This window comes from Tauraco erythrolophus, chromosome Z, assembly GCF_009769465.1.
Source record: "Tauraco erythrolophus isolate bTauEry1 chromosome Z, bTauEry1.pri, whole genome shotgun sequence".
Lineage (NCBI taxonomy): Eukaryota > Metazoa > Chordata > Aves > Musophagiformes > Musophagidae > Tauraco > Tauraco erythrolophus.
In genome coordinates this window covers 85,284,617-85,298,508 of record NC_141496.1, presented here as the reverse complement: position 1 = coordinate 85,298,508, position 13,892 = coordinate 85,284,617, and the positions used below count along the sequence as shown (strand labels likewise).

The 13,892-nt window shown below is 41.1% G+C and overlaps 1 protein-coding gene across 3 annotated transcripts in view; it reads left to right on the top strand.

The window, feature by feature from the left end:
• FOCAD (focadhesin) overlaps nucleotides 1–13,008 on the top strand; it is a 118,870-nt gene extending 105,862 nt beyond the window's left edge. For all 3 annotated transcript variants that reach the window (XM_086628997.1, XM_086628998.1, XM_086628996.1), the window contains 8 exons: nucleotides 1,262–1,377; nucleotides 2,612–2,872; nucleotides 3,505–3,594; nucleotides 6,823–7,000; nucleotides 8,600–8,697; nucleotides 9,546–9,797; nucleotides 10,945–11,020; nucleotides 12,935–13,008. In XM_086628997.1, coding sequence (XP_086485123.1) covers nucleotides 1,262–1,377; nucleotides 2,612–2,872; nucleotides 3,505–3,594; nucleotides 6,823–7,000; nucleotides 8,600–8,697; nucleotides 9,546–9,797; nucleotides 10,945–11,020; nucleotides 12,935–13,008 — 1,145 coding nt within the window. The remainder of the gene's footprint in view (nucleotides 1–1,261; nucleotides 1,378–2,611; nucleotides 2,873–3,504; nucleotides 3,595–6,822; nucleotides 7,001–8,599; nucleotides 8,698–9,545; nucleotides 9,798–10,944; nucleotides 11,021–12,934) is intronic.
• Nucleotides 13,009–13,892: the final 884 nt, after the last annotated feature.

Below are 13,892 nucleotides of genomic sequence, written 5' to 3'. Positions count from 1 at the left end.
TTCTGAAACAATTGGTTAATTTTCTCTCGCTTTACATGTAAATTACTTCACATGCTCACTCCTCTTCCTCCGCCCCTTTCTTTTGGGTCTGGGGTATGTTTAGGGCAGGTGGTTCATGAGTCACTGGTCGCGATCCCCCCCTGCTGGAATTACCTTTTCCCCAAGTCACTGCACGTTCACAGCTCAGAAAAACACAATCACAAAGTTTATGCAGTTTCTGGGATGTTCTCTTTCTTCAAGGGCAGACAGTTCTTGATACAGAGTCTCCTTTTTAAACACCCCTGACAGCTTCAAGGATGGACATCTCGTTAGTTTCTTTAGGTATGCGTAAATCACCCACTGCTGACTGAACCCTTCATGAAACTTGTACACAAAAACTTTAACCCCTTTATTGTTGGGTAACAATACTAGATTCTTAAATCTTCGCTTCGTTCATGCACTAGTGTTAGTGAACTTTATAGAAGTCATGCTATATAGATCGCCACTGTCCTTACTGAAAGAACATTTTAACTTGCAAAGCACCTATTTAAGTTTTATGCTGCATGTAACACTAATGTGTCGTCTATCTAATGGGCCAAATGCTAGTATTGCTTAAATTGTTTCTCCTTGTGTTACTGTAGCAATCATTAACTATGTGGAAGTCACTCCATTGCTCCAAGTATCTCTTTGACATATTTATGACTAGTTATTCTATTAAAGAAGCAGGCTGTACCAGTCATTAAAGGGACTTTAAAGAGAAACCAATAAGGATTCCATAACCATCATAACCTCTATGCACAGTAAGGTCTTCCCACATGTTAACCTGTAGAATTCTGCAACCCAGCACTCACAGCAGTAACAGTGACTAGCCTCAGAGATATTATATGAACATGGGGTACCTGGAAGAGTAGAAACATGTGAACAGATTCTAATTACTCCTATATTTAGCAGGAAGGAATATTGACTCATTTCTCCTTCTGTAGATGAAGTCTTTATTTGGCAAGGAATTTTTTAATTCTTACTTTTCTTACCGTTCGCACGTCTTCATTCTTGAGTGAGTTGAAATGAACTTTGACAAATCTTGATGTTTCTTGCTGAAAGTGTGTGAATGGGAAGAGGAGACTTCTAACATGTATGTGTTAAAAGCTCTAAGCAGCATCTCTAGAAAAACAAATTTTAATGTAAAGCTCTAATAGAACAATAACCCTCCTTTATGAGTTGAGAACAAATTTAAAGTGAAATTAATTTCTTCATAGCTTCTGTTTGTTTTCCTCTGTTTTAGGTGATGAGGTGAAACATCTCTGCCTTCAGCTGGCTGTGACACAGGCCCAGTCATCTCAAAACGCAGCAGTGCTTTTGGGGATGTGGGTGGCACCTCCCCTTGTCTACAGTCTTAGTGTACGTATGTCAGAAAAATTGTGGGACCTCAGCACCTCTTTCCTGTAAGATTTCTCAGTGATGATGTCTAGGATGTCTCACCAGAAAAGGATTACTGGGTTCACTATTCTGCAGAAATATTGTTTGGTAAATATTTATAGTGAGAAAAAGGCTATTCTGAGGCCTTGAAATTCAAGGCAGACCTAAGATCTGCTACATTGGCTTTGCTTAAATTGCTTAATGTCTTTTTCCTCGCTCTCATTTCATGCTATAGCTTTGGTAGCCTAGAGATATTAAGTTGGCATGGCATGTAGAGAAAAAAAGTACCTTTTATTATACCAGCTGATAGTCTTAGAAAAAAGTCCAACCTATCTGTCCAAAAGCTTGCCTGCTTCTTCCAGCAATGTCTCTTGACCTAGTAAAATATGTTACTTTTTGAAAACCTTGTTTTAATTCTGTAGTCAATAGACTAACCCGTAGTAGTGGGCTTATCCTCTACTACAGTGCAGTTCTTCTTACAGATGCATAACGTGGACTCCATGATATATTATGTAAAACTCCCTGAATCCCACGGTGCACTTGACTGTGCAGTTCTGTTAGCTTATACAAGTTGAGGAGCAAGTTCATGATAATTCTCAGAAAATCCATTGTGGATTTCTGTGATCTTTTCCAGTTCTTCAAGGAGTGTTTTTGTGTTACAATTTTTAATTCATTAGTCTTCATAGATATATAAACACTTAGTGGCAATTTTAAGATACAGAATTGGTAAGGTACCAAAAAAAGAAAGATTTTGTGGTGTCTCACTGCAGTGGGGATTTGAGGTCAGCCACAGAGCATGTAAGCTTTGGACTCCTTCAAGGTATATTATTCATTCTTCCACACTAGCTGACAGTATTACTGGTGCCGGAACTATGATACTTCTGTACTTGGCTGTCTATTCAGTCTGTATGCTTTACGTGTGAATTCAGTGGTCACCATGTAGGGAAATCACAATTATCCTGCTGGTACAGATATCTATGATTCACTTAAAAAAAGTTCATCAGTTTTTAAGGAAAATAAAATATTGACATGTTTGAGCTTTTTAATTCAAGCAATTCTTCAGAAGAGGGAAGAAGAATTGAGAAGTATTTGTAACATTGAGTGGTTTTTTTAAGTGGTGTTTCAGCCACTTTTTTATCATTTCATCCTTTATAACAATAGTTGAAAGTCAGTGAAGACCTGAGTCTGAAACTAAGCAAAATTTTTGGCTTTTCAGATGAAAACCCAGAAATACCTTCTCATGTCCCTACCCCTGTGGATGAAACATGTTGCAGAAGACAAGCTACAATCTTTTACAGAAGTGTTTCTGATACAACAATTCGAAGTGAAGAACCGCACAAAAAATCCAGAAAATTGCCAGTGTGTTTTACAGGGGCTCATGCAAGCAATGAAAGTTCCAAACCCTGCCCAGTGCTGCTGGAGTTTTCTGTGCCAGGCTGTGGAGAAAATATTTGAGCTTCTACCAAATGAGGTTCAGGTAAGGAATAAGTATGAGGTGTATGAACTCTGTAACTGAATATTTTTGCTGATGGTAAGTCCCGTCTTTTTTCACTGACCCATCAGATTTCAAACATGAAGTAGACATAAAGTTTTTAGCGATAGTAGTTAAGATGCCTGCATAGTTTCAGTTTGTTACTTTCAGATATTCTTTAGAATATGACTAAGTCATAAAACCAATTTAATGTACACTTTTCCCTCATAAATGATTTGGTAATGGAAAAATACAGTATTAGTACTGAAATAAATGTTTTTGAAACAGAAGCAGAGAGCAATTAGAAGTAGTATATTTTTCCCCCACAGAAGATTCAGCTTCTCGTAGTGATTTAAAGAAATCATCTAGCTACAGAAAACATCTCCAAGGAAGGGCACTTTTCCGTTAAAAATAAAACAAACTCTTTGAAATTTTTCAGATACCATTTTCCTTAATAATTAAGTACATTGAATTCCCCAGCAACTACAGAATTTCTAAAACAGAATAAATAAAACAAGGCTAGAGACTAGATTAAATATTCATCATGATAATTAACAAAGTTCCTGGACTCACCAATTTTAATGATGAAGAAGAAGAATCTGGAACATCTAAACATACATTTACTTTTCTGTTTCCAGAGAGGCGAGCTGGAGATTTATATCGATGTAGCAAAATGTATCTCAGAAATGGCTGATTCAGAGGTTGATCGCATTGTGCAAATCTCTAAGGTAATGATGTTTTACTCCTGGTCTGTTATCACCAAATCACGTGCATCAAGCCTGTTTTACTGTTTTTCTTGTCACCAGAGTGGTTTAGCTCAATAGAGCATTGATTGTTTTATCTGCCATGCAAGTAAGAGTGTTCTGGCTCTAGTTTGCAGGCAGCAGAGAGAAGCAAAAGTGATAAGAGCCCATATCCAGAACTTTCTCAAGGCGACTGAAACACTACTGATTTCGCCTGGGAGCTTTGAACTGGAGACCCTAAGTAACTTGGTCAAGTTCAGGCAGGGCTCTGTTAGCAGATCAGGAATCCTGTTAGATCTTCTAAATCCCAGACCAGTGATGCAAACAGCAGACCATAGTCCTGTTCAGTTAACATAACCACCTACTTGAAACAGACGGTAAATGCATCCCAGTGACTAGCTGTGCTTAATCTGGTAGATCCTTGCTTCTATTAAAAATGTGAAATACTTTGACTGAACAACATTTCGCTCTTCATTTAATGCGCTCTGTTTGCCTTCACACTCAAAATGTTTGCTGGTGGATGAGGTGGCTAAGGATGACAATGGAATAGAAAAGCTTTCAGCTTTTCACCTTTCAGGAGCTTTTCACCTCCTCCAAGCTCAGCAGAGGTGCATCCCGATGAAGAACAAGTCGGGCAAAAAGACCAGGAAGCCCGCGTGGATGAGCAAGGAGCTCCTGGACCAACTGAAAATGAAGAGGTTAGCCTATAGAGGGTGGAAGCGGAGACAGATAGCCTGGGAGGAATACAGAGAAGCTGTATGAGTGACCAGGGATCAAGTGAGGAAGGCTAAAGCCCTGAAGGAATTAAATTTGGCAAGGGATATAAAAAGCAATAAGAAAAGCTTCTATAGGTATGTAGGGGACAAAAGGAAGTCCAAGGAGAACGTAGGCCCCCTCCGGAAGGATACTGGTGCTCTGGTTACCCGGGACATAGAGAAGGCTGAGGTACTCAATGACTTTTTCGCCTCAGTTTTCACTGATAAAGCCTCTTGTCTTACTGCCCAAGCTGTGGAAAGAACTAGCAGGGACTGTGAGGATGAACCACCGCCCACTGTACTTGAAGAGCAGGTTCGGGAACATCTGAGGAACTTGAAGGTGCACAAGTCCATGGGACCTGATGAGATCCATCCGCGGGTCCTGAAGGAACTGGTGGATGAAGTTGCCAAGCCACTGGCTATTGTATTTGAGAAGTCGTGGCGGTCTGGCGAGGTCCCCGATGACTGGAAGAGAGGGAACATAACCCCCATTTTTAAAAAGGGGAACAAGGAGGACCCGGGCAACTACAGGCCGGTCAGCCTCACCTCTGTGCCTGGCAAGGTCATGGAGCAGATTCTCCTGGGAACCATGCTAAGGCACATGGAGAGCAAGGAGGTGGTGGGTGACAGCCAACATGGCTTCACCAAAGGCAGATCGTGCCTGACCAACTTGGTGGCCTTTTATGATGGGTTGACAGCATCGGTGGACAAGGGTCGACCAACGGATATCATCTACCTGGACTTGTGCAAAGCTTTTGACACTGTCCCGCACGACATTCTTCTCTCTAAACTAGAGAGGCATGGGTTTGATGGATGGGACCACTCGGTGGATAAGGAATTGGCTCAGTGGCTGCACTCAGAGAGTAGTGGTCAACGGCTCGATGTCCAAGTGGAGACCGGTCACGAGTGGCATCCCTCAGGGGTCCGTGTTGGGCCCAGCCCTCTTCAACATCTTTGTCGGTGACGTGGACAGTGGCATGGAGTGCACCCTCAGCAAGTTTGCCGATGACACCAAGCTGTGTGTTGCCGTCGAAACGCTGGAAGGGAGGGATGCCATCCAGAGGGACCTCGACAGGCTGGAGAGGTGGGCCCGTACCAACCTCATGAAGTTCAACAAGGCCAAATGCAAGGTCCTACATCTGGGTCGTGGCAATCCCGGGCACAAATACAGACTGGGCGGAGAATGGATCGAGAGCAGCCCTGAGGAGAAGGACTTGGGAGTACTGGTGGACGAGAAGCTCAATATGAGCCGACAATGTGCTCTTGCGGCCCAGAAGGCCAATCGCATCCTGAGCTGCATCAAGAGGAGCGTGGCCAGTAGGTCGAGAGAGGTGATTCTCCCCCTCTACTCTGCCCTCGTGAGACCTCACCTGGAGTACTGCGTCCAGTTCTGGAGCCCCCAACATAAGAAGGACATGGACCAGTTGGAGAGGGTCCAGAGGAGGGCCACGAAGATGATAAGAGGGCTGGAGCACTTTCCTATGAGGACAGGCTGAAAGAGTTGGGGCCGTTCAGCCTGGAGAAGAGGAGGCTCCGGTGTGACCTTGTAGCGGTCTTCCAGTACCTCAAGGGGGCCTACAGGAAAGATGGGGAGAGGCTATTCAGGAGGGCCAGTTGTGATAGGACAAGGGGTAATGGTTTTAAAATAGAGGGAGGTAGATTCAGGTTGGATATTAGGAAAAAATTTTTTACCATGAGAGTTGTAGAACACTGGAACAGGTTGCCCAGAGAGGTGGTGGAGGCTCCATCCCTGGAGATGTTCAAGGCCAGGTTGGACGAGGCCCTGAGCAACCTGATCTAGTTGGAGATATCCCTGTTTGTTGCAGGGGGATTGGACTAGATGACCTTTGAAGGTCCCTTCCAGCCCTAACCATTCTATGATTCTAGCTCACCAGTGGAATCAATTAGCAGTGGAATTCTTAGCAGCTGAATTACTAAGGAAATAACCTATGTGGAAGGGCTTGATGGTTTCAGATCAGGTTGTTACAAACAAATGTCCGTGACAAAGCCATGTTGTTCTGTTTAGTGGCAGATTCACTAGAGAATCAAGCATTTAAATACGTTAGGGAAGCTGAACTTGCATCTTTGAGTTGTTATTTCCACACTGGAAAATGCCGTTTAAGAAGACCATTTTTGTCACTGCAGTGAATCTGTCTTGCAAGAAGACTTGAATCTCCAGAACTTTCAAGCTGGCCCATCTCAATTTAAAAGGGAATGTAAAATTTAAAGCAGTATAAAAACAGTCAAACTGTACTGAGTTGCATTTTGGACTATTTAGAAGCGTGTCAAGTTAAAGTAACATGTACAGGCTTCTGTTTCATAATTTGTCTTCAAGAAAATTGAGCCTGCTACATAATCAAAAAGTTTCTGCCTTTCTGTTATAAAGGAGAATGCAGCATCTATGGTTCCCACAAGAAAGGTACATTTTAATTTAACATTTTTTTTAATTGCATTGCAGAACAATATAGAGAAGGCCACATTCATGAAAGTGTATTTGATTTCTCAAGGCAGACTGCCTCTGGTGAACTTGAGTGCCGTGATTGATACTGTGGCAGGATATGACCAGAAAAAAAATATTCTATGGATGCTCTTGCAGAGTTTCTACCATGCTCGTATTGTGAGCCATGAAAACACAGGTAAGGTCAGGCGTAAAGAAGCATCAACAACAAAATCAACACACATCGATGGATATTCCCTGATTCTTTAAAAAATAATTTTAAGATGGTTTAACGTAAGAGTTTCCAGATTTCTCTGTATTAGAAACTACTCAATCTTCAGAACTTTTCTGCTCTTCAAATACTTGTTTCAAACATTACATTTTTGTTTTTCTCCAATTCTTTGCGTTTCTGTGGATCAGCTACAAGTCATTTACTCAGCTAGGTGGTTTGCAGACCAGTGTTTTAATTAGGTCCATGTCTCCTAGTCTTTAATTTAGGCTTTCAGCATAAAGTAGTATTAGAACTGTACATAGCGCATCAGAGACCAGTAGTAGTGCAACTCTGCTAACCTTCAAATCTAATATCCGAGTTATTGGTGTGTGACACGGTAGATGGGGGTGTGTTCCCGTGAGGCTGGTTGAACCAAGGAGATAGCTTGCTTTTCTGAACTTGCGCTGAGTTAACATAGGAATCAAATCCCTCTTCCGTCTCTTCACAACCATAACAGATAGCTATCTGGTGGGTTAATGAGTTGGGCTGACTCAGCTCGGGCTGACTCAGTTGGGCTGACTCACTGATAAAGCAGTGGAACTGATGCAAGAGAAGTGGCAGAATCACAGAGGACAGATAAAGAAGGTAAAGCTAAGAAGATAAAAGAGGAAGACATAAGAACAGAGGGAGACAGGACTGAGGTCTCTTCATTTTCATGGCAGAAGGATCTTTGGCTGCCTGTGTTTGCAGAACAGCTTCAAAGCATTATATTGCTAGATGCTGTAGCTGCCAACTGTGAAGAACTCAAACAGTAGTGAGTTTTGAGGGAGGGAAGTGAGACTCCTTTGGGTAAAAGAGGAGGCAACATGAAATGGGGCCCATGTAAGGAGTGTAAAAATATGGTAGTGTATGAAGTGACATGGTCTCAAAGGTGAAGATGTTTATGAGTTTGTAGGAGGTAGAACAGATTTTGGACACAGAATCTGAATCAATGAAATCATAGAATCATAGAATCGTTAGGGCTGGAAGGGACCTTCAAAGGCCATCTAGTCCAACCGCCCTGCAAGGAACAGGGATATCTCCAACTGTCCCTGCCTTGGATTGAGGGCCGATTTTATTTGCATGCCTCAATTCTTTTTTGCTGATTCTCTCTCAAACCTCAATGTAGGAGGGTTTTCACAGCACTACCCACATTCTTGCCCAATGCACAGTGACATCAGTGCTAGATTTAGATGAAGTACTTTGACAAAAACTTCAGGGAGGCTTTAGGAGTCTGTAGTGGTCACATATGCAAACTGAATTAGCGGGACCTGCAGACGGCCCTTATGTGAAATAATTCACTCAGCATTCCTTCTTCTGTGTGTTCAGTGTGTTTCCTGTGTTGTAAGCAAAGTTTTTGTACTGCTTAGGTGCCCATATGCCTTCTTTCAGTGGCAACCATGAATCAAACATGATAGTGGTGTTGGTGATCGTTGTTCTTCCACAGTCAGTGCTTTATTGCTCTATTGATTCCCTATGTTTGCTTTTTCATGAAAAATGGTGCATTCTAGTGTTTTCTGTGAGTCAATGTTCTTGTTTTTCTTCCAGGAGTGCTGAAAAGAATGGACTGGCTGCTAGACCTGATGGGCTACATAAGAAATGTAGCATATGAGTCAACACCCTTACAAAATGTTCATCTTAAGGAGGTATATGCTGTGAACGTAATTTGCAGCTTTCAGGAAATAAGGAGGTTTTGATGTATTTCACATTCTTCCTCAGCAATAAGTGTTATTCCCCATGGTTTTATATTTTAGAATATTGTCGTCTTACCTCCATAGAGAAATTCTTCTCATTGCTGTGAATGTATGTGTATTTAAAACTCTTACTTTAAAATAACCATGGCGTTTAAATTACGATAGAAGTGAAATGCATCTAAAGGAAATCATTGCTTCAAATTTACTGTATTTAGAACAATTAAAAGGAAAATTTGAATTCACCAGTAGAACTGTCTAAGCAGGTAAAAACTCTACAGCTGCTGTTTCTGAGAGGGCTGGGCAGTTTTAGGGAGCTAATATTGTTCATTCTAACATCTCTTCAGCTGTTTTAAGTCTTCTGGTTGAGGACATAAAATAAGCTGCTACTTAGATGAGAAAGACTTTCCTTACATTGCTGCAATGTTTCCCAACCATTTGTAGCACCACAAGGTGACCATCTCTATTTCCCTCAGCAGGCAGCTTGCTGCAAAGAAGTTATTTCCCCAATTTAAATGAAATGTGGATCATCCTTCATCTAAAGGTTGATCTTAGAAGAGTGTAGTTTTACCTTCTTTCTATAGACATTTTAGTTTGATCTGGAGTTTAGAAAAAGGTTTATGCTGCTTCAAAGCATAGAGAATATTAAGAACTTTTTAGTTATTCCATTGTGAATGTTAGCTGAATTTTCAGATGATTGTTTTGAAGAGCAAGCCACCATCTGGATTTTTGGTTTGTTTTTTTTTCCCCCCCTTCTGTATTATTCATTTAATAAAGTATATTTTTGCCTTTTTCCTGTTTAGTGCATAGATTTCCTCCTGTGGCTCTTTGCCGCTTCTGTGGTGGCCTGGGCTGACCATGATGCACCATTACTGCTTGGCCTTAGTGCTAACTGGTCGCCATGGAAGCACCAAACTATATTACCGGAATTGGCTGAGGATCACGTTGGCAAGCACCCCACTGACAAGCTTACTGTGCAAGAGACTCTCACTCTCCTTCCAAGCAGCATTTCCCTGTTGTTGGCTAAAGAGCCTTGGAAAGAACAAACACAGAAGGTAAAATTGCAGGTGATGTTAAGCGCTTTCCAAGAGTCAGAAACCACTCCATTTTTAGTAGTCAGCTCAGGTCTTAGGTGGAGCAGTTGTTCCATCTGTATCTATAGGATCTGACTTGTGATCTTGTTTTTCTTTATTTGCAATCAGATATGATTTGCCTGAAAGATTGAATGTAGTTTCTCAAGTAAAATGTAAGAGTTTCAAAGAACAAAAAGCATTCCAATGTTGGGAGTCAAATTCTTAAGAGGGTACAGCTGAGATAGAGAGTTGACAGCTGCTGGTAGCAGGTCAGTCTTTTAAACACTGAAAGACAGCTCCTCTGGAGTGGACATCACCACAGTGGCAATTTAGGGCAATCAAAGATCTCCTGTGTAGTTTTTAGTGTGTGTAATTTCTTTTCAAGTATAAATTGAAAATAAGTGTGGAAAATTGTGCTACTTTGGCAAGCCTGTTGTAGATTGCTTGTGGTTGAGATATGTGGAAATATTGTTTTAATATAGATTAATAGTTAGCTGTTTTGTGCAAACCCAAATCCATTAAGGACTGGCTTCTGTACACTCCTGTGCTCCGAGTTACCACTGAAGTCAGATTTCAGAATGTGGGAGGAGCGCAGGAGTGGGCTATTAATATGCAATTTACTAATTAGGTTTTAGGGAAGAATTTGAGACTGTAGCCTGAAAATCATCCTGATAAGTGTGAAGTACTACATTGTCCTCCAGGCACCCTGTGTTGCCAGAAAAACAATGACAAATGAGAGATGTCAAAAGAGGGACAAAGGCAGTAAGAGTTCTGAAGGATTTGCAGTAAAACCTTTGGACAAGAGATCAATAAGAAAAGGTCATATTAATAGGTTAAAGGCATGAACAGGCGAGACAGAGGCAAACTATTTGATGTGCCTTCTTCATTACGAAGAATTATTACTGAGGTAATGAGAAGGAACAAAGAGAATTTCATATCCAGCTGTAGGAGAAATTGCACTGACAGTGAGGGTGTTTGGACAGTTTGGGCAGATGCTTGATTGGCCACTGCCTTTGATTAGATCAGTTTAGCTGCAATCACATGTGACCTGTCACACTGAAAAGAATTTGTAGTGTTCTGATACAGAGGCTCTTTTAATTGAGATTTTCCTTTATATTTCAACCTTTAGTTTATTGACTGGCTGATCAATATGATGGAAAGTCCTAAGGAAGCCTTATCAAAGTCTTCCGCGGACCTGCTGAAAGGTAGGATATTTTTAATTCAGTCCTTGTTTTTCCATAACTATCAATACAGATCAAAGTCCAGTTGTTAAAAGGGCTGAGATAAATCCATACTATAAGCACTTGTAGGAGAGCTGTGTTTTGTCTTTAAGGAAACCTTCACAGGTAAGTTAACATTCTTGTCTCTTAACACCTTCTTACATTTGCTGTCTCATCTGCTGACGCTTATGATGTAGCACTGAAGATCCAAAGGACCTAAAGGTACATCTGGTCCTACAAGCATATTTCAGTGATAGATCTGTCAATTGTTTTTGAAGTTACCCTTTAAAATAAAATACAATATGCTATTTGGAAACCCTCTGGTGCTAGAATAGAAGTCACATGATTTATTCAGGTGCAGCTGAAGACTGAACTATGGGAAAGGGATAGGAGACAGGCAATGACAGCCTAATAGAGTGGTCTGACAGGAAAGGATAGAGGAATGAGGGTTGCTGAGAAGATACGTGAAAAGAAAGATGGAAAGTACATGGTGTTTTGAGTTACAGTAATGGCCTGTAACCTATTCTTTCGCAGGAAACTCTTCTGAGCTCGCAGGAGGTGAATGTTGTTTCTTGGCTTCTCAAGTGCTGCAGGCACCCACAGTCCTGCTAGATGTGTTAGTCGTACAGGTCAGCACGTATCGCTCCCGTGTGCCTGCTGGATCTCACACCAGATATCCGGTGGTTTTACGGGATGTGAGGCAACACCCTAGAAAAGCAGTGCTACTTTTTAACGTAGACATCTAGTTGTCTGTGCAGCACGACTGCTTATCTGCCTGAAGATCGATGACTCTGCCGCATTTTCTTTTATTTTTTTTAACTCATTACCCAATTTGCTTCAGCAGGAAGCCACATAGATGTGAGAGAACATGCAGTGGCCGTTCGTCAAAGCAAGCTCTAGCATGGCCCTAGCATGCACCCCATTGCTCACCTAGAGGTGTAGGATTGTGAATGCAATCTATGCAAGGCATTTTAAGAGGTCACCATAAATACTTTCAAGTGAAATGAGTATGCCTGTGCCTCTTTCCATTAACACAAGGCACCTCCTTTAAATCACCTGATTTGTTGGACCTAAACATGGCTTCTTGAAATGCGCTTGTAAGTTCTTTGCATTACTAGGATAATTATTCTTGTTTTGAGAGTCTGCAGTCTTTATCCACTGTCATAAATTTCAGAATTCCCCTGTTGCCTCTGCTGATCTCCATCAGAAACAATGCTGAGGGTTCTTGGAGAATCTCCTCTGTGCATCAGAGGATTATGATACACACAGTATATTCTCAGTATGCCCTGATTGAGATGAGTCATTGTTTCCATTGAGCTTTCCGTTGTTTTCTGCTTTTAAGTACTAGAACATGAAACTCCCTTCTGGATGACTAGAACGTGACTTGTGTGGTTACTGGATTTTGCTTAAACACATGATCCTTTCATACTGAATTGAGGAATCGAATCAGTGAGTTGCATTTCCAGTCAGTGAATTGCAGAAAGGATTTAAGACCTTGTACTTTGTGCTTCTGTCCTTCCCGGTGCCTCCTATGTCCCCTGTTGTATCATGGCTCATTGAATTCAAACTTTCTGCAGTGTTGGTTGATCTATGTGCTGCTTCAAAGTGGTGGTCTAATTAGCAGGTGATGTGATACGATTTCAGTAAGAGACATGCCATAAAGTAGATGGAAGGCCTAGTACAACGTCACATTTCAGAGGGGTGTAGAGACTACTGTATCTTGTGAACAGCAGAAGCAGCATCAGAAACTGTCAGGCTAGGAAGTGAACAAGTCATGAAGAGATTCAGTAAAAGGACAACTGGATCTATACCTGTGCTAATAAAATGACTAGGGAGAATACTCACATCCTTTCCAGTCTGGACTGCACAAATTAATGTTGTTTGTCCTTGTCTTCACAGTTACACTTCTGGCCTTGAGATCTCTTGCGGAGTTCAAGAAGAAAGCAGTGTGGACTAAAGCTTATGGGTGGTAGCTGCGTGCCGTATCTTGTGCAATGAAGACAACTGTTCATACTTGAAAGCATAATATTACTGCTCAGGTGTCAAGAAGACCAATTTCAAAGAGCTTTCCTATCAGAAAGTTTTTGATTATTCTTTTTTTTTTTTAAATCCTTTTACCTCCTGCCAAAGACTCATAAGATGAAAAATGATATTTTGTTTTTCACTGGTGGGGTGTTGTTCTTTTACAAACTGTCTAGCATGATTTGAGCTGTGCTGAATCTAAATGAGAAACACACATTCAATTGTTTCATTTGGGTTGTTTCAGTGACACCTGGGAACCTCGAAAGCTGGAGTGGAATATTCCTTTAACTCATGAAAGCTTTGTGGGGATAAGTGGGGAAAAAAAAAACCACACTTGTAAAATCTGTTTGGATTTAGCCTATCTACTAAAGTATGTTTTAGTGTAACAGACTTCTGAATGTGTGTTATTTTTTAACCAATAACCTTTTTTTAGTAATAATACGATGCTTTTGCGCAGTAGTAACAACACATTCAAGGTGTATACTGTGAGCGTGGTTTCTGAAAGGGGTGCTACGCTTGTCAATTTTGCAAGGGCTTTATGGAGATCATTGAAATAAGTCAGTGATCCTAATGGCTGCAGTATCCTCAGCTCCAGGATGGTTGCAGTTTTTAACTGTTCTTGTTTCCTTTACCCTCTTTTGCAAATAAGGAGAGTTTTTCTCTGTCTTTATGCAAAAGGGACAGTATAGCAACTCTTTTTGCCATCTTAAATAGATTAGCCCCTGCCATTTTCCTTATTTAATGCTCTTCTCTTTCTAAAGGAATAGAGAACTTTTCCACTTCACAGTTTTGGTAAGACATATCTTAAAAGGGGTTTTGTTTTTAACAATCCTCC